The sequence below is a fragment of the Somniosus microcephalus genome, chromosome 11 (assembly GCF_052327205.1).
Source record: "Somniosus microcephalus isolate GS21.2 chromosome 11, FLI_Smic_1.0, whole genome shotgun sequence".
NCBI classification, from domain to species: domain Eukaryota; kingdom Metazoa; phylum Chordata; class Chondrichthyes; order Squaliformes; family Somniosidae; genus Somniosus; species Somniosus microcephalus.
Genome location: NC_140997.1, coordinates 37,785,194 through 37,809,326, shown reverse-complemented (window position 1 = coordinate 37,809,326; position 24,133 = coordinate 37,785,194). Strand labels below are relative to the sequence as shown.

Sequence of the window (24,133 nt, the reverse complement as noted above, 5' to 3'; positions counted from 1 at the left end):
CTTTGTTTGTCAATATTTTTTTCCCTGTTCATCTTCCCAAGTTCCATTCTCATCCGCATAAAATCAGCTTTTTCCAATCTTCAGTCATAGTCTTGCTTATTTCTTTCTTAATCATTATCTTACACCTTATTTTGTAATCGCTACAGCCTATATGTTCCCCTACACTTACTTCTCTTATTTGCTCTGGTTCATTTCCCATTACTAGATCCAGCAGTGATTCCTCGCTTGTTGGGTTTCTTATGTACTGGGTAAGAAAGGAGTCCTGTACACATTACAAAAAACACCATTCTCTTTTCCCCTTTTACTATCTCTTCTTGCCAGTTTATTTGGGGGTAGCTGAAATCTCCCATGATACAGTTTTGGTGTCCATACTTAAGAAAAGACATACTTGCTCTCGAGTCAGTACAAAGAAGGTTCACTCGGTTAATCCCGGGGATGAGGGGATGGACATATGAGGAGAGGTTGAGTAGATTGGGACTCTACTCATTGGAGTTCAGAAGAATGAGAGGCGATCTTATTGAAACATATAAGATTGTGAAGGGGTTGGATCGGGTGGATGCGGGGAGGATGTTCCCGATGATGGGTGAAACTAGAACTAGGGGGCATAGTCTTAGAATAAGGGGCTGCTCTTTCAAAACTGAGATGAGGAGGAACTACTTCACTCAGAGGGTGGTAGGTCCATGGAATATGCTGCCCCAAAAAGCTGTAGAAGCTACATCATTACATAAATTTAAAACAGAAATAGACAGTTTCCTAGAAGTAAAGGGAATTAAGGGTTACGGGGAGCGGGCAGGAATTTGGACATGAGTCTAGGTTCGGATCGGACATGGCCCTGTGGGTAGCGGAGCGGGCCCAGGGGCCGTGTAGCCTGATCCTGCTCCTATTTTGTGTGTCTAATTCTGTTAGATTCAGGAGATGGTTCTGTGATAGTAGATTGGCGGTTAGGATCAGATCAGCCATGATCTTATTGAATGGCGGAGCAGGCTCGAGGGGCCAATTGGCCTACTCCTGCTCCTATTTCTTATGTTCTTATGATTATTATTCCATGTCTTTTACTCATTTCATAGATTTGCCTATATATTTCTCCCTACACTTCCCTTCCACTATTAGGTGGTCTGTATATACCCCTATTGGTGGGATCAATCCCTTCTTATCCTTTGTCTCAATCCATATGGATTCTGTTTCTATCTTTCTGTTAGTTATGTCCCTTCATACTACTGCCATTATGTTATCTCTAATTAGTACAGCGATCCCACCCACCCTTTCTTTCTTCCCTATCCTTTCTAAACATGATACAACTTGCAATATTAATTGCGGTGCACAGTACTGTACAGGGAATTTAATGTTTTTATTAATCATTCCTCTTGCTTTATTTTTAACAGATATTTTATACTTATGTTCTATAACTTAATCTGTTCCCTGACCATTTATGTTACCCTTATTCCTTAACTTGGTCTGACCATAACTCTCATCTCCTATTTCTTTTATTTTCAGGCTACTGTTATTGCCACCAGATCCCTCACCCTGTTTTACTGATTTAAAGTCTTACCCACAGCCCTGTTTATCCATTCTACCTTGGTCCCATTCCAGTTCAGGTAGAGCCCAACTCCTTCCTGTCCCAGTATTGGTGCCAGCATCCCATGAAATGCAAACCCTCCTTCCCACACCACTCTTTCAGCCATGCAGTTACCTTCCTGATCTGTGTATCTCTATGCCAATTAGCACGTGGCTCGGGTAGTAATCCCGAGATTCCCACCTGTGGGGTCCTGCTTTTTAATTTATAAATTGTACTGATAATGACACTTTTAAATAAAGGTTAAATTGGGCAAAGCAACTTGCCTGGATGTTCCCTGATTCCACGCTCTATTATTTCTGCAATGTACTTCAAAGCAGGTGCATACTGTTTCATGCTGTAATAACAGAGGGCGATATTATAGGTCAAATCTGAAAGAGAACACAAGTGACATATTTAAATAATTTCAGAATATATTCCAAATAAAGTTGCAACATGCTGCATGCATTCTGCATTGTCCATGCCCAATACTACTAAAAACTAAATATGAGCTTCAGTGATTCTATACATGAGAAAAATACTGTAAAAGTAATTGGAGGGTTACTTAAACAGTTTCAGTACCAGATCAATTTTGAGTGAATGCTATATTCTACTGTGCTATGCATTTCTATCATTTTAGTTCCATAGGATCATAGAATGGTTACAGCACAGAAAGAGGCCATTCGGCCCGTCGAGCCCATGCCAGCTCTCTGCAAGAGCACTTCAGCTAGTCCCACTCCCCTGCCCTTTCTCTGTAGCCATGCAAATTTTTTTCCTTCAGGTACTTATCAATTCCGTTTTGAAAGCTGTGATTGAGTCTGCCTCCACCACCCTTTCAGGCAGTGCATTCCGGATCCTAACCACTCGCTGCGTAAAAAAGTTTTCCCTCATGTCACCTTTGGTTCTTTTGCCAATCACCTTAAATCTGTGTCCTCTGGTTCTCGACCCTTCCGCCAATGGGAACAGTTTCTCTCTATCTACTCTGTCTAGACCCCTCATGATTTTGAATACAGGTACTCTATCCCTTATCCGAAAGCCCTGGGACCAGCTGAGTTTCGGTTTTTGGAATTTTTCGGATTTCAGAAGGTATTATTATAAGACTGGGAAATTTGTATTTAATATAAATTTTAAAAGTTCAGGCTACCTCTTGCAACTGTTCCGTGTCTCATTCCCCTTCCGGCTGACTCCTACTAAGCTGGCTCGCAAATCAGGTCGGGGGTCGGGTGGGGGGGGAGAAAAGAATATCGGACGGGCCGCGGTTCAGGTCGGGGGGGGAAGAAAAGAATATCGGACGGGCCGCAGTTCGGGTCGGGTCGGGTGCGGGGGGGGGGGGGGGGGTGGAGAAAAGAATATCGGACGGGCCGCGGTTCGGTTCGGGTCGGGGGGAGAAAAGAATATCGGACGGGCCGCTGTATTGTTGGGTTCACTCTCCCGGTACCTCCTTCACACTGCCCGGCTCGGCCTGCAATCTCCTACCCAGGAGGGAACTCTGTGACCCTCTGCCCTGCTCAGCGTAAGTCATGCGCCACTCTGGTCATGTCGTGCGCACGACTTATGCTGAACGAAAAAACTTTCGGTTTTTAGAGGTTTTCGGAAGTTCGGATAAAGGATAGTCTACCTGTACCTCAATCAAATCTCCTCTCAAACTTCTCTGCTCTAAGAACAACCCCAGCTTCTCCAGTTTATCCACGTAAATGAAATCCCACATTCCTAGAATCATTCTCTTAACTCTTTTCTGCACCCTCTCGAAGGCCTTCACATCCTTCACAAAGTGCAGTGCCCAGAATTGGAGACAATACTCCAGTTGAGGCCGAACCAGTGTTTTATAAAGGTTCATCATAACTTCCTTTGCCTATGTACTCCATGGGCTGGATTTTGCCAGGCCCGAGGAGGCGGGATTGGAGGCGTGTGAGGTGGTAAAATCGCAAAAAATGACGGGTGGGCCAGATCCCGCCTCCGAGCAATTTTCCCAAATGCGTGTTTTCTGACCCTTTTTCCATCCCGCCTCCAAGAGGCGGGATAGGCCCTTAAGAACCACTTAATTGCCTCTATAATCCCATTTTGAGAGGCCTTTCTGATTTTACCACTTTTCCCATGTCCTGCACATCTCCTCTGGAACACGCCAGTGAATCCTGGCGGCCTCACAAGTGGACTGCTGACTAACAGCTGCAGCTCCACCATTAAAAAGGAGTTTTCAGCAATCATCATTTGCATGTGGTAGAACTTTGTTGTCTCAGGTCTGGGGGAACTTTTAGCAGGCATACCCATTGTTGTGGAAGTTTGGTGCCTGACACCCATCTCCAGTGTGACCTCCTGGGAAACCCCTCTCGCCACCTTGACTGAGCGCTACCTCAACTGAGGCATATACCAGAAGCATGGGAACCATTTATTTCCTTTCCTCCTGGACATCAGATTTGGATGAAGACCAGCCGTGGCAGCAGCAGAACCATGAACAACAGCAGCACCAACAGCAGCAGCAACAACAGGAGCACCAAGCTGCTGCTCACCCACCTGAAGCTGCACAGGCCAGAAGGCGCCAGCGCGCGACCACATTGCTGCCCGGGATGCAAGGGACACACTCATCCTGGCCAGATTTGCTTAGCCTGCACAATCAAACACTTTTGCGTCGCACCTTCTTATCAGACATCGACAATGGCCAAGAACCTGCGGATTCCTATCACTCTGACCACCATACTGACAATTGCAAGTCACCCTAAACTCTCAATGTGGAAGCCCCATTAGCGAAATGACACACGCCACAACTACAGCAGTTTGCCATCAGAATTTATTATGACAATAAGCAACTGATGGCTTTTCAAAATTAAACACATTATACCCAAATGACTACCCTTGTGACTACTTGTGCATTATCTTCCTCTTACGCGTGCTTCTACGTGGTGCTTCCCCTGTGGCTTCAGCAGATGTGGAGGCCCCTTGCTCACTTTCTTGCTGCTCCTGTCTCGACACTTTTGGCGGGCGTCCTCTGGGGTTGCGAACCTGCGAGGGCTCGGCAACAGTCTGCTGCTCCTGCGGCTGTGCAGGGGTTGAGATGCCGATCTCAGTTGGGTGGGGACTCTGGTGGGGCTCCGACCAAGGGCTCTGCAGTGGCATGGTCGTGTGAGTGCTTGGAGAGGAGCCCTCACTTCCTTGTTGTATGCCACCAACATCCCTCTCATGGGTCAGCCCCACTTCAGAGCTAGCAAGTGGCTGGACAGCACCTTGCTGCACTGCAGGGGGGCCATGAGGACCCGTTTCTGCACTGGAAGTCCTACACCAGAGGACTTGCATGAAGGTCTGGTTTGTTTGCTCAATAGCTGACCATCACTCCTCAAGAGATGTCAGTCTATTCTGAACAATTACCATGTTTTCCATACCCTGGCGACTGAGCTCCTCCATGGACGTAGCCATCCTCTCCTCTACCATAGCCATCCTTACCATGGAGGTTAGCATCCTTTCCGTGGTGATGCGTTCATGCGCCAACGCCTCCATAAAGGCTCTGCTCATGTTAGCGATGGGCTCCTCCATTCGCTCCACACTTGCAGTGACCCTGGAGACAAAGCTTGCCAGAGACTCCTGCACCTGTTCCTGGAGTTCCAGCACCGCTCTCCTTCTGGATGGACCCGGAGGCACAGGGTCGGCATGCAGCGGAGCCGAGCTGGGAGCGTCCTCTCCGCTGTGACGAGGACTCTCCACTGCTGTCCCTGTCTCCACCATCTGCTGATGCTCACTTGTGAGCTGTGATACACCAGGTGACAACTCTACCCTATGTCCCGAAGGTCCCACCGAGGTGTGAGTGTCTGCACTGGTGCAGGGTGCGCTTAATTCTGCTGACTGAGCGCCCTCAGAGGTTGCAGCTTCCTCTGAGGAGTCTGGAAGCTCAGGCTCTTCCTCCTGGAGAGTGGGGAAAGGGCTCGCGATGGTCCTGTGGGGGAGTAAAGGAAAGAGTTAGAGATGTGAGGTAAAGGTTGCATGCACATTGAATTGTGCAGATGATCGTACGTTAATCTGTTAGAGCATCAGAATCATTATCAGTCACTCATGCAATGTCAATGAGAGATGCCAAACTATTCTGTCACCAGCTTGCTGTGATGCGCCCGCCTGTCCGTCCCCCACTTGGGAATCCTCCTCAATCCCGGCAATTTCCAGGGCCGCCTTCTCCGAGGTGGTGAGCTGGGCTACTGAGGAGCTACTGGGCTCTCTTTTCCTGCAATGAGGGACACAAATGCAGTTTGAGTGAGAATGAAGGAGTGAGTGTAGAGAATCCATAGCATAGATGCTTTGAAGGAGACAAAGGGCCCTCCCTGTGTGTTGTAAGTTGTTGTTATTGCGTCACAGTGATAGGGAGTGTGAGGGCTGCATGGTCGAATAGTTAAGTGAATGTGACCATAGAGAGAGAGGGAATGGGTAAGGGTGCAGGGATGTCAGTGTCAAGTGGGATGTGGAGGAAGAGGTTGGCAAAGTAGAGTGCTGGTGAGGAGAGGCAATGGGGATGAGATTGAGGGTGATGAGAAAGTCATACTCACTTTTCCTGTGCGGAGAAGGTCATGAAACCTCTTCCTGTATTGCAGCCAGGTTCTGCGGCACATAGAGATGGCATTGACCTCCTGGGCCACTTGCAGTCCCACAGCTTTAGTCTGTGGTGGTGGCTTTTCTCTCCCTGAGGAAGGGAAGAGCACGTCCTTATTACATCTTGCTCCCTGCACCAGAGCTTGGAGGGAGGGCTCATCAAATCGAGGTGCACACTTTTGCTGGTGGACATGGTCGGTAAATGAAGTCCTTCATACACTGTCCAAAGTGTTTCCAGTCTCCAGAAGAAGCAAGGCTGCCTGCAGGCCTTAAATCCAGCAGCACTGATGACGTCATCGGAGGCGACTTTCAGGATGGAAAGACTCATTGGGCCAGTGGTACCCACACGCTGGAAATCAAGTGCCCAATTAGGGGAAAATCGCACTTTTTTCCCACTTCACATCGGAGTCGAGGTCCTGACACAAAAACCACCTGACATGCCCCAGCCCGGCCCCAATGGCAAAATCCAGCCCTATGCCTCTGTTTATGAAGCCCAGGACCCTGCTTTTTTAACCACTTTCTCAACCTGCGATGCCACCTTCAACGATTTCTGCACATATACCCCCAGGTCTCTCTGTTCAACTGTTTAAACTCTTTAAAACTGTACTCTTTAGTTTATATTGCCTCTCCTTGTTCTTCCTACCAAAATGTATCACTTCGCACTTTTCTGAGTTAAATTTCATCTGCCACGTGTCCGCCCATTTCACCAGCCTTTCTATGTCTTCTTGAAGTCTTCACTCTCCTCCTCACTGTTCACTATACTTCCATGTTTTGTGTCATCTGTAAATTTTGAAATTGTGTCCTGTACTCCCAAGTCCAGGTCATTAATATACATCAAAGAAATGCAGCGGTCCCAGTACTGACCCCTAGGGAACACCAGTATGTACCTTCCTCCAGTCCGAGAAACCGTTCACCACTACTCTCCGTTTCCTGTCACTTAGCCAATTTCATATCCATGCTTCCACTGGGTCTTTTATTCCATGGGCTTCAACTTTGCTAGCAAGCCTATTATGTAGCACTTTATCAAACGCCTTTTGGAAGTCCATATACACCACGTCAATTGCATTACCCTCATCAACCCTCTCTGTTACCTCATCAAAAAACTCGATCAAGTTAGTTCAACACGATTTGCCTTTAACAAATCCGTGCTGGCTTTCCTTAATTAATCCACACTTGTCCAAGTGACTGTTAACGTTGTCCCTGTTTATTGTTTCTAAAAGCTTCCCCACTACCGAGGTTAAACAGAATAGTTTCACTTTGCAAGCTATAAATGATGTACAGCATTCAAAACTAATTTCCTTTATTTAGTTGTAAAGTTTAAACAGAAAAGATCTAAACAAAAATCTTTCAATTACCTGAATTCATAACATTGTCTAAGAAACACAGAAAGTTATCATGCAGGTACAGCAAGCAATAAGGAAGGCAAATGGCATGTTGGTCTTTATTGCAAGGGGGTTGGAGTATAAGAGTAAGGAAGTCTTGCTACAATTGTACAGGGCCTTGGTGAGGCCACACCTGGAGTACCGTGCATAGTTTTGGTCTCCTGATCTAAGGAAGGATATACTTGCCTTGGAGGCGGTGCAACAAAGGTTCACTAGATTGATTCCTGGGATGAGAGGGCTGTCCTATGGTGAGAGAGTGTGTAGAATGGGCCTATACTCTCTGGAGTTTAGAAGAATGAGAGATGATCTCATTGAAACTTACAAGATTCTGAAGGGGATTGACAGGGTAGATGCCGAGAGGTTGTTTCCCGTGGCTGGAGTGTCATGGGGTAGGCCATTTAAGACTGAGAGGAGGAAGAATTTCTTCACTCAGAGGGTTGTGAATCTTTGGAATTCTCTGCCCCAGAGGACTATGGATGCTGAGTCTATGGGCTGGATTTTGTCAATGGGAAGCTTTTGGAGGCGGGACTGCTGCTTGCCGGCTTTCAATCCCACCTCCATCAGCTTCTGGCCAACCCGCGGGATTTTCCTGATTGACCTTGTTAAGCCCACCCAGCGGGCTCAGCAGGCCAATTAGGGGGAAGTCAGTGACAGAGTACATCAATGTCTGACGTGCCATCTGTGAAGCTGTCAAACACTGACATTCTGTGTAATTTGATGAGACCTTGTGTTCAGGACTCATCAAACCTTCAACTTTGCAGAAATCACCTGGCTGTTGGTTCAGAGGATCCAACAGCCAGTCTGTGAAATCTACAATGACGATGTCAGGACTCCGGATCCACAGCGGCTGAAAGCTGTAGGCAGAAACAAAGGTAAGTGAACATTTGATAACACTTAACACTCACCTTACATACTTACCACTCCACACTTGTACCCATCACTCACCTCTACATCTCACTTTCAGACCCCTCCGACCCCCGCAGACCTCCTACTCGTCTCCTGCACCCTGGCGGGGTTATCCGAGGTCGGGAAGCCTGCACTTCAGAGTTAAAAATAGGGATAATCCTTTTTTCTGCCTGTTAACTACCTGTCAACAGGCAGTTAATAGGATTCAATCCCTTTCCCGCCTTGAGGAGACGGGACCCGGGGCAGGACGGCTTCCCGCCTCCTGGCAAAAGGGCACGGAGGTGGGTTGGGGACGGGTTTGCCAGCCGCCCCCAAATCCTGCAACTTTACCGGCAGTCCTGCCTCCATACCCACCTCCTTGGGGCTGACAAAATCCAGCCCTTTGAGTATATTCAAGGCTGAGATGGATAGATTTTTGAACTCTCGGGGAATCAAGGGATATAGAGATCGGGCGGGAAAGTGGAGTTGATGTCGATGATCAGCCATGATCTTAATGAATGATGGAGCAGGCTCGAGGGGCCGTATGGCCTACTCCTGCTCTTACTTCTTATGTTCTTAGTATTCGGTGTTGGGAGAAACAGGAAAATGGTTTTAATTTTTCCATTGTTAGTCTGTCCATTTATGGATTTAAAAATTGGAGTCAAAATGCCTCGGCCCCAACTATGCTCCTCTGGTACAAGTCAGACACAAGCGGCCCAACAAGGTCAGGATTTCTGGTAGGACTCAAGAAATTGTCAATTTATTATAATTCTTGCAGCATTGAACTTAGGGTCATTTAGTACAAAATTGTAGAGTGTTTTGGGACACTCGCTCACTCCCAATAGAAGCACCTCAAATATACTTACGTAATGGCTGATTTTTCTGAATTCATGCCATCAGCCCTTTGCAATCATTACAGCTGATAGCAAACAGATTTTCATACTGGTCTCGATTAAACCGAACCTCCAGACATGAAAAGCCACTACGCTAAAGAACCATGCCATCCTGCCGCTAGATCAGTACAGTATAGCTTTAAATAAAATTACTTTCTTGCAAAAGTATCATTTATACACCTTTATATATTGCTTTGGTTTTTAAGACATTCTTGATAATATTAAGATTAGTTAATATCTCTTTGTCCCTGTGGAAATGATAATCAACACTAATGCTACAAAACTGGAAGCAAGACCATTAAAATCTGACATGAAAATGAGCTATTAAAATGGTCTACAAAATGTCAAAAGTTGCTGAAACCAGCGCTACACTGCCCTATGGGCATTGCATCATCTTTATTGTTATTACTTGAGCTTTCTGCTAGGTGAGTTCATTCCTTAGGATTTTGTTAGACTGACCAGCAGACACATGGCCAAATAGGACTTCGCTGCAATAATAAGTCACTTGGGAGGTACAGAATAATTAACAGCCACTTAACTATTAAGTAATAGCCAAAGATGTTAATCTAGAGTACAGAGCAGGAAACTGAAATTAAGCAGCGCAGCTAATCTGTACATCCTGATTGTATGATTTTGAAAGACCGACAGGCATCAGAGCAAAATATTTTCTTTAATGTGAAATCCAATTGAGTTTTAAAATCAGAAACAAAAAGGAAACTACAAATAATTTTTTTTAAATTGCGTAAATTGTTTGTTTGTGCACTTCTGCCATACTCCAGTAAATGCATTGGCACAGTGCTATCTGTGGACGAACTACCAAATTGTCGTAAACCCCCTGGTTCACTAATGTCCCTCAGGGAAGGAAACCTGCTGTCCTTGCCCCGTCTGGCCTATATGTGACTCCAGACCCACAGCAATGTGGTTGACTCTTAACTGGCCACTGAAATGGCCTAGCAAGCCACTCAGGTGTAACAAAGCACTATGAAAAACGGTAAGAATAAAACCGGACGGACCACCCGGCATCAGATTTGGATACGACAAAGGGATACCCAGCCCAGTCAACCCTGCAAAGTCCTCCTCACTCATATTTGGGGACTTATGCCAAAGTTGGGAGATCTGTCCCACAGACTAGTCAAGCAACAGCCTGATACTGTCATACTCACATAATCATACCTTTCAGCCAACGTCCCAGACTCCTCCCTTACCATCACTGGGTATATCCTGTCCCATTGGCAGGACAGACCCACCAGAGGTGGCGGCACAGTAGTATAGTCAGGAGGGAGTGGCCCTGGGAGTCCGCAACATTGAAGTTTCATGGCATCAATTCAAACATGGGCAAGGAAACCGCCTGCTGATTACCACCTACTGCCCTCTTTCAGCTGATGAATCAGTACTCTTCCATGTTGAACAGCACTTGGAAGAAGCACTGAGTATAGCAAAGGCACAGAATATACTCTGGGTACAGGACTTCAATGGCCATTACCAACAGTGGCTCGGTAGCACCACTACTGACCGAGCTGGCCGAGTCCCGAAGGACATAGCTGCTAGACTGAGCTTGCAGCTGGTGGTGAGAGAACCCACACGAGGGATAAACCTACTTTACTTCATCCTCACCAATCTACCTGCCCATGACAGTATTGGTTGGAGTGCCCACTCCAAGGTCCTTGTGGAGATGAAGTGATTCAGAACCGATCTAGTAGCTCAAAACTGAGCATCCCTGAGGGATTGTGGGCTATCAGCAGCAGCAGAATTGTATTCCACCACAATCTGCTACCTCATGGCCCGCTTTATCCCTCACTCTACCATTACCTTCAAACCAGGCGACCAACCCTGGTTCATTGAAGAGTGTAGAAGAGCATGCCAAAAGCGGCACTAAGCACACCTAAAAATGAGGTGCCAACCTGGTGAAGCTACAACACAGGACTACAAGCATGCTAAACAGTGGAGCAGCATGCTATAGGCAGAGCTAAGCGATCCCACAACCAACGGATCACATCAAAGCTCTGTAGTCTTGCCACATCCAGTCGTGAATGGTGGTGGACAATTAAACAACTAACGGGAGGTGGAAGCTTCGTAAACATCGCCATCCTCAATGATGGCGCAACCTAGCACGTGAGTGCAAAAGACAAGGCTGAAGTTTTCAAAAACATCTTCAGCCAGAAGTGCTGAATGGATGATTTATCTCTGCCTCTTCCCGAGGTCCCCAGCATCACAGAAGCCAGTCTTCTGCCAATCCGATCTTCTCCACACGATATCAAGAAACGGCTGAGTGCACTGGATGTGGCAAAGGCTATGGGCCCCGACTACATCCCAGCTGTATTGCTATAGACATGTGTTCCAGAAATAGCTGTGTCTCTAATCAAGCTGTTCCAGTACAGCTACAACACTGGCATCTACTCGATAAATTGTAAAATCGCCCAGGTATGTCCTGTCCACAAAAAGCAGGACAAATCCAATCCGGCCAATTGCTGCCCCATCAGCCTACTCTCAATCATCAGCAAAAGGATGGAAGGTGTCATCAACAGTGCTATCAAGCGGTACTTACTCACTAATAACCTGCTAACCGATGCCCAGTTTGGGTTCCGCCAGGATCACTCGGCTCCAGACCTCATTACAGCCTCAGAATCGTAGAATAGTACAGAACAGAAGGAGGCCACTTGGCCCATCGAGCCTGCGCCGGCTCTTTCGAAGAGCAATCCAATTAGTCCCACTCCCCGCTCTTTCCCTGCAGTGTTTTCTCCTTCAAGTATTTATCCAATTCCCATTTGAAGGCTACTATTGAATCTTTATTTACAACCCTATCATTCCAAACCCTAACCATTCGTGTAAAAAAGTTTTTCCTCATGTCATCTCTGGTTCTTTCACCAATTATCTTAAATCTGTGCCCTCTCATTATTAACCCTTTACCCATTGGAAACAGTTTCTCTTTATCTAAACCGTTCAGGATTTTAAACACCTCTATCAATTCTCCTCTTAGCCGTCTCTGCTCTAAGGAGAACAAGCCCAGCTTCTCCAGCCTATCCACATAACTTTAATCTCTCATCCCTGGAACCATTCTAGTAAATCTCTTCTGAACCCTCTCCAAAGCCTTCACATCCTTCCTAAAGTGCGGTGCCCAGAATTGGACACAATACTCCAGCTGGGGCCAAACTAGTGTTTTATATAAATTCAGCATAACTTCCTGGCTTTTGTACTCTATGGCCTAGAAATTCAGTATCGCCACGTTTGGGGCGTTATAGTCGAGCGTGCGCTAAATTTAGCACCCGGCGCAAATTATCGCCACCTTCAGCGAAATTGACTTGCATCGCCCCAAAAGGTGCTTGGTGCGCTAAAGCAGGCTCTGCACGACTGTCCTAAGGCGCTAAGCCGGAGAGGCGAGGTGTTACCACCGAGGGCGGGCGCAGCGCAGGTGCGGCCAGTTAGCGATTGCAGGCAGACACGCTGGCGCCGGTCACCTCTTAAAGGGGGAGGGTCGATTTGGCTTGCAGCCACGCCCTGCACATTGGAGCCCTGATTCTCGGCCTGGACAGACCTGCTACGACATTCTAACGCCTAGGACCATGGAGAAGGCCAGGGAGCGAGCGCAGCCGTTCAGTGAGGGGGCCCTGAAGGTTCTGGTTGGCGCAGTGGAGCGCAGGCGATCTATCCTGTTTCCGGACACTGGCAGGAGGCCGCTGCCCAACGAATATCGGAAAGCTTGGAGGGAGGTGGCACACAGAGTGACCTCCAGCAGCATGGTGCCTAGGACCCCTGTGCAATGCAGGAAGAAATTCAACGACCTCACTCGGGTTGTCAGGGTGAGTACCCTTTCCAGTATCCTCTTCATCCCTGCATGTGCACCTCACTTTATGGCCAAAGGGTCCTGAAAGCCCCAATGCCCAGCCCTCATCCAACACCTATGGGCCTTTCATGAAACTCACATGCACATTCACCACTTTACACACTGTAAGGGCTATTCGACCATGGGAGGCAGTGCAGCCAAGATCAGGGCTTCACACGGTGAGGGCTATTCGACCATGGGAGGCAGTGCAGCCAAGATCAGGGCTTCAAACTGTAAGGGCTATTCGACCATGGGAGGCAGTGCAACCAAGATCAGGGCTTCACACTGTAAGGGCTATTCCACCATGGGAGGCAGTGCAGTCAAGATCAAGGCTTCACACTGTACTCAGAGCCCGTCCTTTCTCTTGCAGGGCAAGTTGGCGCACAATAGGAGGCAGCAACAACAGACCGGGGGAGGCCGTCCTGACCTTAAAGAGCTCAGCAATCTGGAGCAGCGAGCGGAACGGATTATGGCAGGCCGGATGATTGGCCCCGTCGCCACTGGAGATGCCGACCCCATTCTGGACAGCAATGATAAGGTCATCACCTTTTTGACCTCTCTCCTTCCACTTGTGCCTCACACCAGCATCCTTTGCCACTGTCGAACCAACACAGTGCATTGCAGCACTCATGCCTCCCTCGCTGCCGCCCTGCCCTCACGCTAAAGCAACTCTTGTACCTCCCTGCTTTCAGATGCTGATTCGCCAGGTGAGGAGGCGGACCCTCAAGCTGCCACTGTGAGTGATTCTGAAGGCGAGGAGGAAGAGGAAGCCGGACCATCAGTGCCACCCTCAGCCGAGGCAGCCCATGGCCATAATGGGGACACGTCTTGCCTGGAGGGGAGCAGGGGGGGAAGGGTCTGAGGAGGGTGAAGCTCCGGGGCCCAGCGGGCTGCAGCAACGCGGGGGGGGGGGGGGTAGGGAAGCTCGGCGGCCTTCTCCCCGGAGGGAGAGTATGGCCTCCAGTCCTGCTACAGTGAGCACAGAGGAGGTGCGGCTCCTCGCTGAAATGGGCGCCCAGGCGGAGCACAAGCACACTGAGCTCATGGCTGCAGTGGCAAGGATGCCTGACTCCATAGAGTCACTGGCAACGAGTGTACAGGAATTCGGGGCAGCACAGGCAAGGAGTCTGCAGGACTTCGGTGCAGCACAGGCAAGGGGTCTGCAGGACTTCGGTGCAGCACTGGCAAGGAGTCTGCAGGACTTCGGTGCAGCACTGGCAAGGAGTCTGCAGGACTTCGGAGCAGCACAGGCGGCTTCAACGCAAGTGCTTAGTCGTGCCATGCAGTCAGTGGCTGGTCTGATGCAGACACAGATTAGGGCCACACGAGCACTGACTGCTGCCACCCTCGCTGGATCGGGCAGGATTCGCCGGGGCCCTCGCCGCGCCGCAGCAGGCCAGCAGTCTGTGCTTCAGCAGATTGCTCCGCATGCTGCAGTGCTGCCCCGTGCGAGTGCCAGTGTGTCGTCCGACCAGGGAGTGCCTGTGCTCTGTCAGGATGGCAGCATTCCTGCTGCCAACACTGTCACTCCTCCACTGCAGCTGCCACCACCCGTAGGACAGACTGCTGCCGCCCATGCAGAGTTGGAGCAGTCAGCAGCCGGGCCCTCCAGGCCCAGGGCTGGTCCAAGCCGCCCCCCAAGGGCATCTGCCGACTCACTTTCTGACGCTCAGCAGCCTTCCCCCAGCCTTGCTGCAGCCACTGGGGTCCCATTGTGGAGGTGCTGCAGGGTGGGAAGGGGCCAATCTCACAAGCGAAGCAGATCACCCTCGCAGGCCAAAAAGTAGGAGGTGTGGCAAAACGCTGTGAATTTTTTTAGTGAAGGCCGAGGATCATGGTCATTTTTGGTTAACTCGTTTGTTCATTGTCTCCAGGTTGTAAGAGTTAGTTATGTGTCTGACTGTTTTTTTGGGGGGTTTCTCTGTATTTGTTTGTCATGCGGGAAGGGCACAGAGTTTGTTAAATAAATAATTGTCTTTATTCAGATTGTGCATGTTTGCTCTTTGAACTATTTGTTGCCTTGACGGGCTCAGGGTTTGCGTTACGGTTCCATTCATGTTCTTTCAATGGCACAAGCCATTGCCTCAGAGGGGGCCTAGAACCGACTTGCAATAAGCCGCTGACAGACGGTCCTTGCACTTTGTGCCTCCCTCCCATCTTGGTGCTCCTCCTCCTCCTCCTCCTCCTCTGGTGGTCCTCCAATGTCTGCTGGCAGTGGCTGAGTCCTGAGGATAGCCAGGTTGTGCAGCATGCAGCACACTACAACGAAATGGGAGACTCGCTCAGGTGAGTACTGAAGGGCTCCCCCAGAATGGTCCAGACAACGGAACCATTGCTTTAGCACGCCGATTGTGTGCTCAATGATGTTCCTGGTCGCTTGATGGCTCTCATTGTATCCTTCTTCAGCAGGGGTGCTGGGCGCACAGAGCGGGGTCATCAGCCAGGTGCACAAAGGATAGCCCTTGTCCCCGAGAAGCCAGCCTCCTGGGTGAGCCGGGGCTTCGAAAAGGTCTGCCACAGAAGTCTGGCGCAGGATGAAGGCGTCGTGGCTGCTGCCTGGAAAGCGGGCATTGACAGCTAGTATCAGCTGTCTGTGGTCACACACCAACTGCACGTTCAACGAATGGAACCCCTTCCGGTTGCGGTAATCCTCGGCATTCTCTTGAGGCGCCCGCAAAGCCACATGCGTGCAGTCAATGGCGCCCTGGACCATGGGGAAGCCCGCTATTCTTGCAAATCCCATTGCGCACTCTTGCTGCTTGTCCAGGGTCATGGGGAAGGAAATGTACTGACGTCTCCTTTTGAAGAGGGCATTCGTGACTTGATGGATGCAGCAATGCACCGTGAACTGGGAGACATTGGCAATGTCCCCAGTAGCGGATTGGAAGGAGCCGGTGGCATAGAAGTTGAGAGCCACTGTCACCTTCACTGCCACCCACAGAGACGTCCTGCTCCTCAGCTGAGGCTGCAGATCTGTCTGAAGCAGGTGGCAGAGCTCAGTGACCACCTCCCTTCTGAATCGAAGCCTCCGAATACACTGCATCTCAGACATGTTGAGGTAGGAGAACTGCTGGTGGTATACCCTGGGAGGGTAAGGCCTCCTGTGCCGACGCCTGTTGGCCATCCTCCATCTGGCCATGATTGGCACTCTCTCTCGGCATCTCTGAGCCCTCTCAATGCAATGGAGAAACCCAACGTTTCCACCCATTGCAGCCCCCATAATATGTGGCCACTCAAGGCTATAGCACTGAAAAATCAATCCAACTGCAAAGTTCTGGGCTGAAGCCAGAAGTACCTGTGTGAGCGCTGACTCAATGCAGAAAGCTCTCTCCCTTTGTCTCTCTGCAAATCTCTCTCTCTCTCTCACACAGGAGTGGTCCAAAAATGGCTACCACTAAGAAGCCAGGAAGAGCCCCCTTTAAATAGCGCCCCCCCCCAGCGACTGGGAACCGTTCCAGTCAACCAGTCGCTGGGAGCGCCAGGCAGAAAGGGGGGCACCACTGAAGTTCCAGTTCGGGGCGCACCAAGGGCGTTGCACCATGAAATGACATAAGGATCTGCGCGCGCAGCTGAGCGGGCGTTGCTGTTTTGCGCCGCCGCTAAATGTCTGCTCAATTTCGCGAGAGGCGAAGGTCTCGCTGCGCCCGGGCGCTAGCCGCTTCGCGCCCCACTTATCGCCCTCTTAAGGCGCTAACGGCTGGCGCTAACAACTGAATTTCTCCCCCTATACTTCTGTTTATAAAGCCCAGGATCCCATGTGCTTTATTAACTGCTTTGTTAACCAGTCCTGCCACCTTCAAAGATTTGTGCACAAACACCCCCAGGTCTCCCTGTTCTTGCACCCCCTGTAAATTTGTAGCATTTAGCATGTATTGTTTCTCCTCATTCTTTCTACCAAAATATATCACCTCACACTTCTCTGCGTGAATTTCATCTGTCATGTGTCCGCCCATTCCACCAGCCTGTCTATGCCTTCTTGTGGGAATGGTAGCATAGTGGTAATGTTACTGGACTAGTAATCCAGAAGTAAGGGTTCAAATCCCACCACGGCAGCTAGGGAAATTAAATTCAGTTAATTAAATAAAATCTGGAATAAAGGCTAATATCAATAATGGTGCCCATGAATGTACTGGATTGTTGTAAAAACCGATCTGGTTCACTAATGTCCTTGAGGTCCTTACTTGGTCTGGCCTATAAGTGACTCCAGACCCACAGCAATGTGGTTGACTCTTAACAGCCCTCTGAATGGCCTAAGGCAATTAGAGATGAGCAATAAATGCTGGCCTTGCCAATGACGCCCACATCCCGTGAACAAATTTTTAAAAAGTCTATTACTATCTTCCTCACTGTTTACTACACTTCCAAGTTTTGTGTCATCTGCAAATTTCGAAATTGTGCCCCGTATCCCCAAGTCCAAGTCATTAATGTATATCTTAAACAGCAGTGATCCTAGTACAGGTTGAGCATCCCAAATCCGGAGTTCCGGAATCCGGGGTGTTCCGGAATCCAGGACGATTGGTGGCAGAGGTCCGGAATCCGTAAAATGTTCCGGCATCCGGACACCCTGAGGGAGGCTTACCAAAAGCCGGAAATAGCACAACCTGGGCCCAGGCATTTCCGGACTCAGCATGTGTTTCTGATATCCGAAGTCCGGAAATATCGCAACCTGGGCTCGGGCGTTTCCAGACTTCGGACATCAGAAACATGTTCCAAAGTCCGAAAAAATCTGAAATCTGGCTCGGCCTCGGGACGTTCTACCTGTACTGATCCCCCCCCCGCCCAGTCTGAAAAAACAGCCATTCACCACAACTGTTTTCTATCCCTTAGCCAATTTTGTATCCGTGCTGCTACTGCCCCTTTTATCCTGTTGGCTTCAATTGTGCTAACAAGCCTAATATGTGGTACTTGACCAAAGGCTTTTGTCCAAACATAGACAAAAGATCTGAATTCCAGAGGTGAAGTGAGAGTGACTGCCCTTGGCATCAAGGCAGCATTTGACCAAATGTGGCACCAAGGAGCCCTATAAATTGAAGTCAATGGGATTCAGGGGGAAAACTATCCACTGGCTGGAGTCATACCTAGCACAAAGGAAGATGGTTGAGGCCAATCATCTCAGCCCCAGGACATCGCTGCAGGAGTTCCTCAGGGTAGTGTCCTAGGCCCAACCATCTTCAGCTGCTTCATCAATGACCTTCCCTCCAAAAAGAGGTCAGAAGTGAGGATGTTCACTGATGATTGTAGTGTTCAGTTCCATTCACAATTCCTCATACTGATGCAGTCCATGTCCACATACAGCAAGACCTGGACAATATCCAGGCTTGGGCTCATAAGTGATAAGTAATATTCACGCCACACAAGTACCAGGCAATGACCATCTGCAACAAGAAAGAGTCTAACCATCGCCCCTTGACATTCAATGACATTACCATTGTTGAATCCCCCCCGCCATCAACATCCTCGGGGGGGGGGGGGGTCACTGTTGACCAAAAACTTAACTGGACCAGCCACATAAATACTGTGGGCTGGATTTTGATACTGGAGGCGTGACTACAACTTTTGGGGTTGTAATCCCGCCTCCATCGAGTTGTGGCCAACCCATGCAATTTTCACTTGATTGACCTTGTTGAGCCCAATTAAGGGCCACCCAGCAACAGGTGACGTCACAGATTGACATTTCATCTGTCAAGAGCTTTTGACAGATGAAATATCAGCATCTGACAGCTCTTTGAAGATGTCAAACACTGACAATCTGTACACTAAATTAATTCCTTCCTCTCAGGCTCATTTAGAGATCTCTCCAGAACAGAAAGCTGAATGCTGCAACTTTTGACAGCTCGTGGCCATTCTGCTTTCTGTGCTGGTGAGATGAGGGACTCCCGAGACCTGAAGGAAGGAAGGCTGTAAAGGGAAGTAAAACTTCTTTAAACACTTACCTCTTCACTCATGCACCCATCACTCACCTGAACACCGGACATCTCGAACCCTCCAAGTCCTTCAGCCCGACAGCCCGCCTCGCTAAATTGGCATGGTTTGGAGCCGTCGGGAATCCCACACTTCAGGAATAAAAATGGGGATTAGGCTAAAAACTGCCTGTTTACTACCTGTGAACAGGCAGTTAATTGGCACTAATCCCCTTCCGGCCTCGGGGAGGCGGGTCCCAGCACAGGTCGGGTATCCGCCTCCTTTGAAATTGGCATGGAGGCGGGATGGGTTCGTGCCCCCCGATTTTGAGATTTTAACCCCCCACATGCCTCCAATCCCGCCTCCAAGGCCCAATGAAAATCCTGCCCGGTGATTATAAGAGCAGGCCAGAGGCTGGGTATTCTGCGGCTAGTGACTCACCTTCGGACTCTCCAAAGCCTTTCCACCACCTACAAGGCAGAAGTCAGGAGTGTGATGGAATACTCTCCAATTGCCTGGATGAGTGCAGCTCCAACAACACTCAAGAAGCTCGACACCATCCAGGACAAAGCAGCCCGCTTGATTGGTACCTCATCGACCACCTTAAACACTGCACCACCGGCACAATGTGGCTGCAGTGTGTACCATCTACAAAATGCACTGCAGCAATCTGTCAAGGCTTCTTCGACAGCACCTCCCAAACCCGTGACCTCTACCTAGAAGGACAAGGGCAGCAGGCACATGGGGACACCATGTGGTAAACCACTGTTTGTATTCCACTGTGTACATGCCTGTACATGCCTCGGCTGACTCCTCCCACGAATCCAGGTATAAAGGTGACTGCTCCACAGCCCCTTTGTATTCTGGACCGGTCGACCACTCGAGGCACACCTTCATTCTCTTGTTAATAAAAGCCTGTTAATTACTCGCTTAATCTCAGTCTTTTGAGTTATTGATAGCGCATCAATTTTATTAACAAGATTTTTATAATGGAGAAGATCCTCACACCAGCATGCCTGGACTTAGATCATCGGGAGGCGGACTCATCCACCAAGTTTACTCACTGGCTTAGGTGTTTCGAAAAATTCCTGACCGCCTCCGCTGCAATCAAATCGGACGAGGACAAACTGGATGTCCTGACCTCCAAAGTGAACCACCGAGTGTACTCGGTCATCCAAGACGCGACCTCGTACGCGGATGCTATCAAGCTCCTCAAGGACCAGTACACGCGCCCAGTGAACGAAGTGTACGCCAGGCACCTTCTGGGGAGTCGTAAACAACAACCTGGGGAATCGACCGAGGAATACCTTCAGACACTGTCTGTGCTTGGCCGGGCCTGTGGTTGTAAGGATGTAAAGGCCGCCGTGTTTAGAGGAACTTATCCGGGACGCTTTTGTAGCGGGCCACAGGTCCAATTACACCCGACAGCGACTGTTGGAGCAGAGTGACCTCGACCTCAACAAGGCCTCTGAACTCGCACTATCATTGGACGCAGCCTACCGGGGCATGGATGCCTACTCCTCTGCACCGTGGACGCCGCGGGGAACGACAGCCTGGGACACGGTAGGACCGTCTCATAGCGCCGTGCCACCCCAGCCACATCCCAGCAACGGCCCAACTACCGCAGCAGTATCCCAAGGCCAGACAGCAGTGCCCCAAGGCCAGAAATGCTACTTCTGTGACCAGGCCAAACACCCCAGAGCGCGCTGCCCGGCGAAAAATGCGATCTGCTCGGGCTGCGGGAAGAAGGGACACTACGCCAGCGTCTGCAGGGCCAAAGCCACCCCGAACCCCAGCAGCGCCGCGTGTGGGCCGCCATCTTGGGCCTCCCCAGCCATGTGCGAACCACCGGAACAGCAGCCATTTTGGACGCCTCCAGCCACATGGGGATCATGGACGCCGCCATCTTGGACGACAGCCGGGACGCAGCAGGCCCCCAACACCGCCTCATCTGATACCCGCAGCGACACACCGACCCCTACGCTGGCCTCCGTTACACTGGACCAAGCGAGACCGCACCAGCTGGCCAGTTCCACAATGGACATTAAGGTAAATGGTCACGAAACAATCTGCCTTTTTGACTCTGGGAGCACGGAGAGCTTCATCCACCCCGACACGGCGCGGCGTTGCTCTCTCCCAGTCCTGCCTGCGCACCAGCGGATTTCTATGGCCTCCGAGTCCCAGTCGGCGGACATTGGCGGCTACTGCGTGGTGACACTCGTAGTAGACGGGACTTTGTACGATAATTTTAAACTTCTGGTCCTGCCCGACCTCTGTGCTGCCGTCCTGCTGGGGTTAGATTTTCAGTGCCACCTTAAAAGTGTTACGATGGCGTACGGTGGACCCCTCCCCCCACTCACAGTCCGCAGCCAGCAGCTTCCAAATTGCCCGCCGCGCACCAGGTGCAACCTCTCCACAGTCACCCCCCCCCCCACTGTTTGCTAACCTCACCCCCGACTGTAAGCCCATCGCCACAAAGAGCAGGCGATACAGTGCCGGGGACAGGGTTTTCATTAAAACCGAAGTGGAGCGGCTCCTGAAGGAAGGGATTATTGAGGGCAGCACCAGCCCCTGGCGAGCCCAGGTTGTGGTCGTTAAGACCGGCGAGAAGCAGCGCCTGGTCATCGACTACAGCCAGACAATAAATCGCTACACCCTGCTGGACGCTTACCCACTCCCCCGCATAGCTGATATGGTCAACCAGATCGCGCAGTACCGCGTCTTCTCGACCATTGACCTGAAATCAGCGTACCACCAGCTCCCTATCCGCCCTGAGGACCGCCAGTATACTGCCTTTGAGGCAAACGGCCGCCTCTATCACTTCCTTAGGGTTCCCTTTGGCGTCACCAACGGGGTCTCCGTCTTCCAAAGGGAGATGGACCGGATGGTCGATCAAAATGCGTTGCAGGCCACTTTCCCATATCTGGACAATGTGACCATCTGCGGCTATGACTTACAGGACCATGACGCAAACCTCGAAAAATTCCTCTGCACCGCCAAACTCCTCAACCTGACGTATAACAAGGAGAAGTGCATATTCCGCACAACCCGCCTCGCCATCCTTGGCTGTGTTGTGGAACACGGAGTCATCGGCCCCGACCGGATGCGTCCCCTTATGGAACTCCCACTGCCCCACTGCCTCAAGGCCCTGAAGAGGTGCCTAGGGTTTTTCTCTTATTACGCCCAGTGGGTCCCCTACTATGCGGACAAGGCCCGTCCGCTGATCAAGTCCACCTCTTTTCCCGTGACGGCAGAGGCCCGCTTAGCCTTCCACCGTATCAAGGAGGACATTGCCAAAGCCACCATGCACGCAGTGGACGAATCCATCCCCTTCCAGGTGGAAAGCGACGCGTCCGACTTTGCCCTGGCCGCTACCCTCAATCAGGCGGGGAGACCAGTGGCCTTCTTTTCACGAACCCTCCAGGGCCCGGAGACCAGACACTCCGCTGTTGAGAAGGAGGCCCAGGCTATTGTGGAGGCTGTGCGTCATTGGAGGCACTACCTGGCCGGAAAACGATTTACCCTGCTCACTGACCAGCGTTCAGTTGCTTTCATGTTTAACAACAAGCAGAGGGGCAAAATCAAAAACGACAAGATCTTGAGGTGGAGAATCGAACTTTCCACCTACAATTACGAGATCTTGTACCGGCCCGGGAAGCTCAATGAACTCCCGGATGCTCTATCGCGTGGCACCTGCACCAGCGTGCAGATCGATAGACTGCGGGCCCTCCACAATGACCTCTGCCACCCGGGGGTCACCAGGTTCTTCCACTTCATCAAGGCCCGCAACCTGCCTTACTCCATTGAGGAGGTCAGGACCATGACCAGGAACTGCCAAGTCTGCGCTGAGTGCAAACTGCACTTTTATAGACCAGACAGGGCTCACCTGATAAAAGCCACTCGCCCCTTCGAGCGCCTGAGCGTTGATTTTAAAGGGCCTCTCCCCTCCTCCGGCCGCAATGTGTACTTCCTCAATATTATTGATGAGTATTCCCGTTTCCCGTTCGCCATCCCCTGCCCGGACATGACCAGTGCCACGGTCATTAAATGTCTGAACGACCTCTTCACCCTGTTCGGTTTCCCCAGCTGTATCCATAGCGACCGGGGCTCATCGTTTATGAGCGACGAACTCCGTCAGTACCTGCTAGCTAGGGGTATTGCCACAAGCAGGACCACCAGTTACAACCCCCGGGGGAACGGACAGGTGGAAAGAGAGAATGCGACAGTTTGGAAGGCCGCCCTGCTAGCCTTAAAGTCTAGGGGCCTTCCGACCTCCCGCTGGCAGGATGTGCTCCCCGATGCGCTCCACTCTATTCGGTCACTGCTCTGCACTGCCACTAACGCCACCCCTCATGAGAAAATGTTTGTCTTCCCAAGGAAGTCCACATCGGGGAAATCGCTACCGCCATGGCTGACGTCCCCAGGGCCGGTCCTACTGAGAAGACACGTGAGGACCCATAAAACGGACCCCCTGGTCGAGAGGGTCGACCTCCTCCACGCCAACCCCCAGTATGCTTACATTGCGTACCCGGACGGGCGGGAGGACACAGTCTCCATAAGAGACCTCGCACCCTCGGGGGCCGCAGTAACCCACTACCCACTACCACCCCCCCCCACGATCCGATATCCAGCCCCAGCAGACGGCAGGCCTGGGCCCCGCGACCCGCTCGACATCTACGAGGACTACACACCAGTGCCCCAGCCTACGCGGGACTCGACGCCGGAAGCTTCACTACCCCTGCCGTCGCCACGTCGATCACAGCGGCAGACAAGACCTCCGGAGAGACTCCAATACACTAACTTTTAATACACTTCACCCCGCCGGACTCAATTTTAAACAAGGGGTGAATGTGGTAAACCACTGTTTGTATTCCACTGTGTACATGCCTGTACATGCCTCGGCTGACTCCTCCCACGAATCCAGGTATAAAGGTGACTGCTCCACAGCCCCTTTGTATTCTGGACCAGTCGACCACTCGAGGCACACCTTCATTCTCTTGTTAATAAAAGCCTGTTAATTACTCGCTTAATCTCAGTCTTTTGAGTTATTGATAGCGCATCACACCACCAACTCCAATTTCCCCTCCAAATCACACACCAACCTAACTTGAAAATATATCGCCATTTATTCATC

At 50.5% G+C, this 24,133-nt stretch overlaps 1 protein-coding gene across 2 annotated transcripts in view; it reads right to left on the bottom strand.

Moving 5' to 3' along the window:
- Positions 1-24,133, bottom strand: part of ift70 (intraflagellar transport 70) — a 156,831-nt gene that overhangs the window by 94,074 nt on the left and 38,624 nt on the right. For both annotated transcript variants that reach the window (XM_086000484.1, XM_086000485.1), the window contains exon 6: positions 1,840-1,944. In XM_086000484.1, the coding sequence (XP_085856610.1) occupies positions 1,840-1,944 (105 nt within the window). The remainder of the gene's footprint in view (positions 1-1,839; positions 1,945-24,133) is intronic.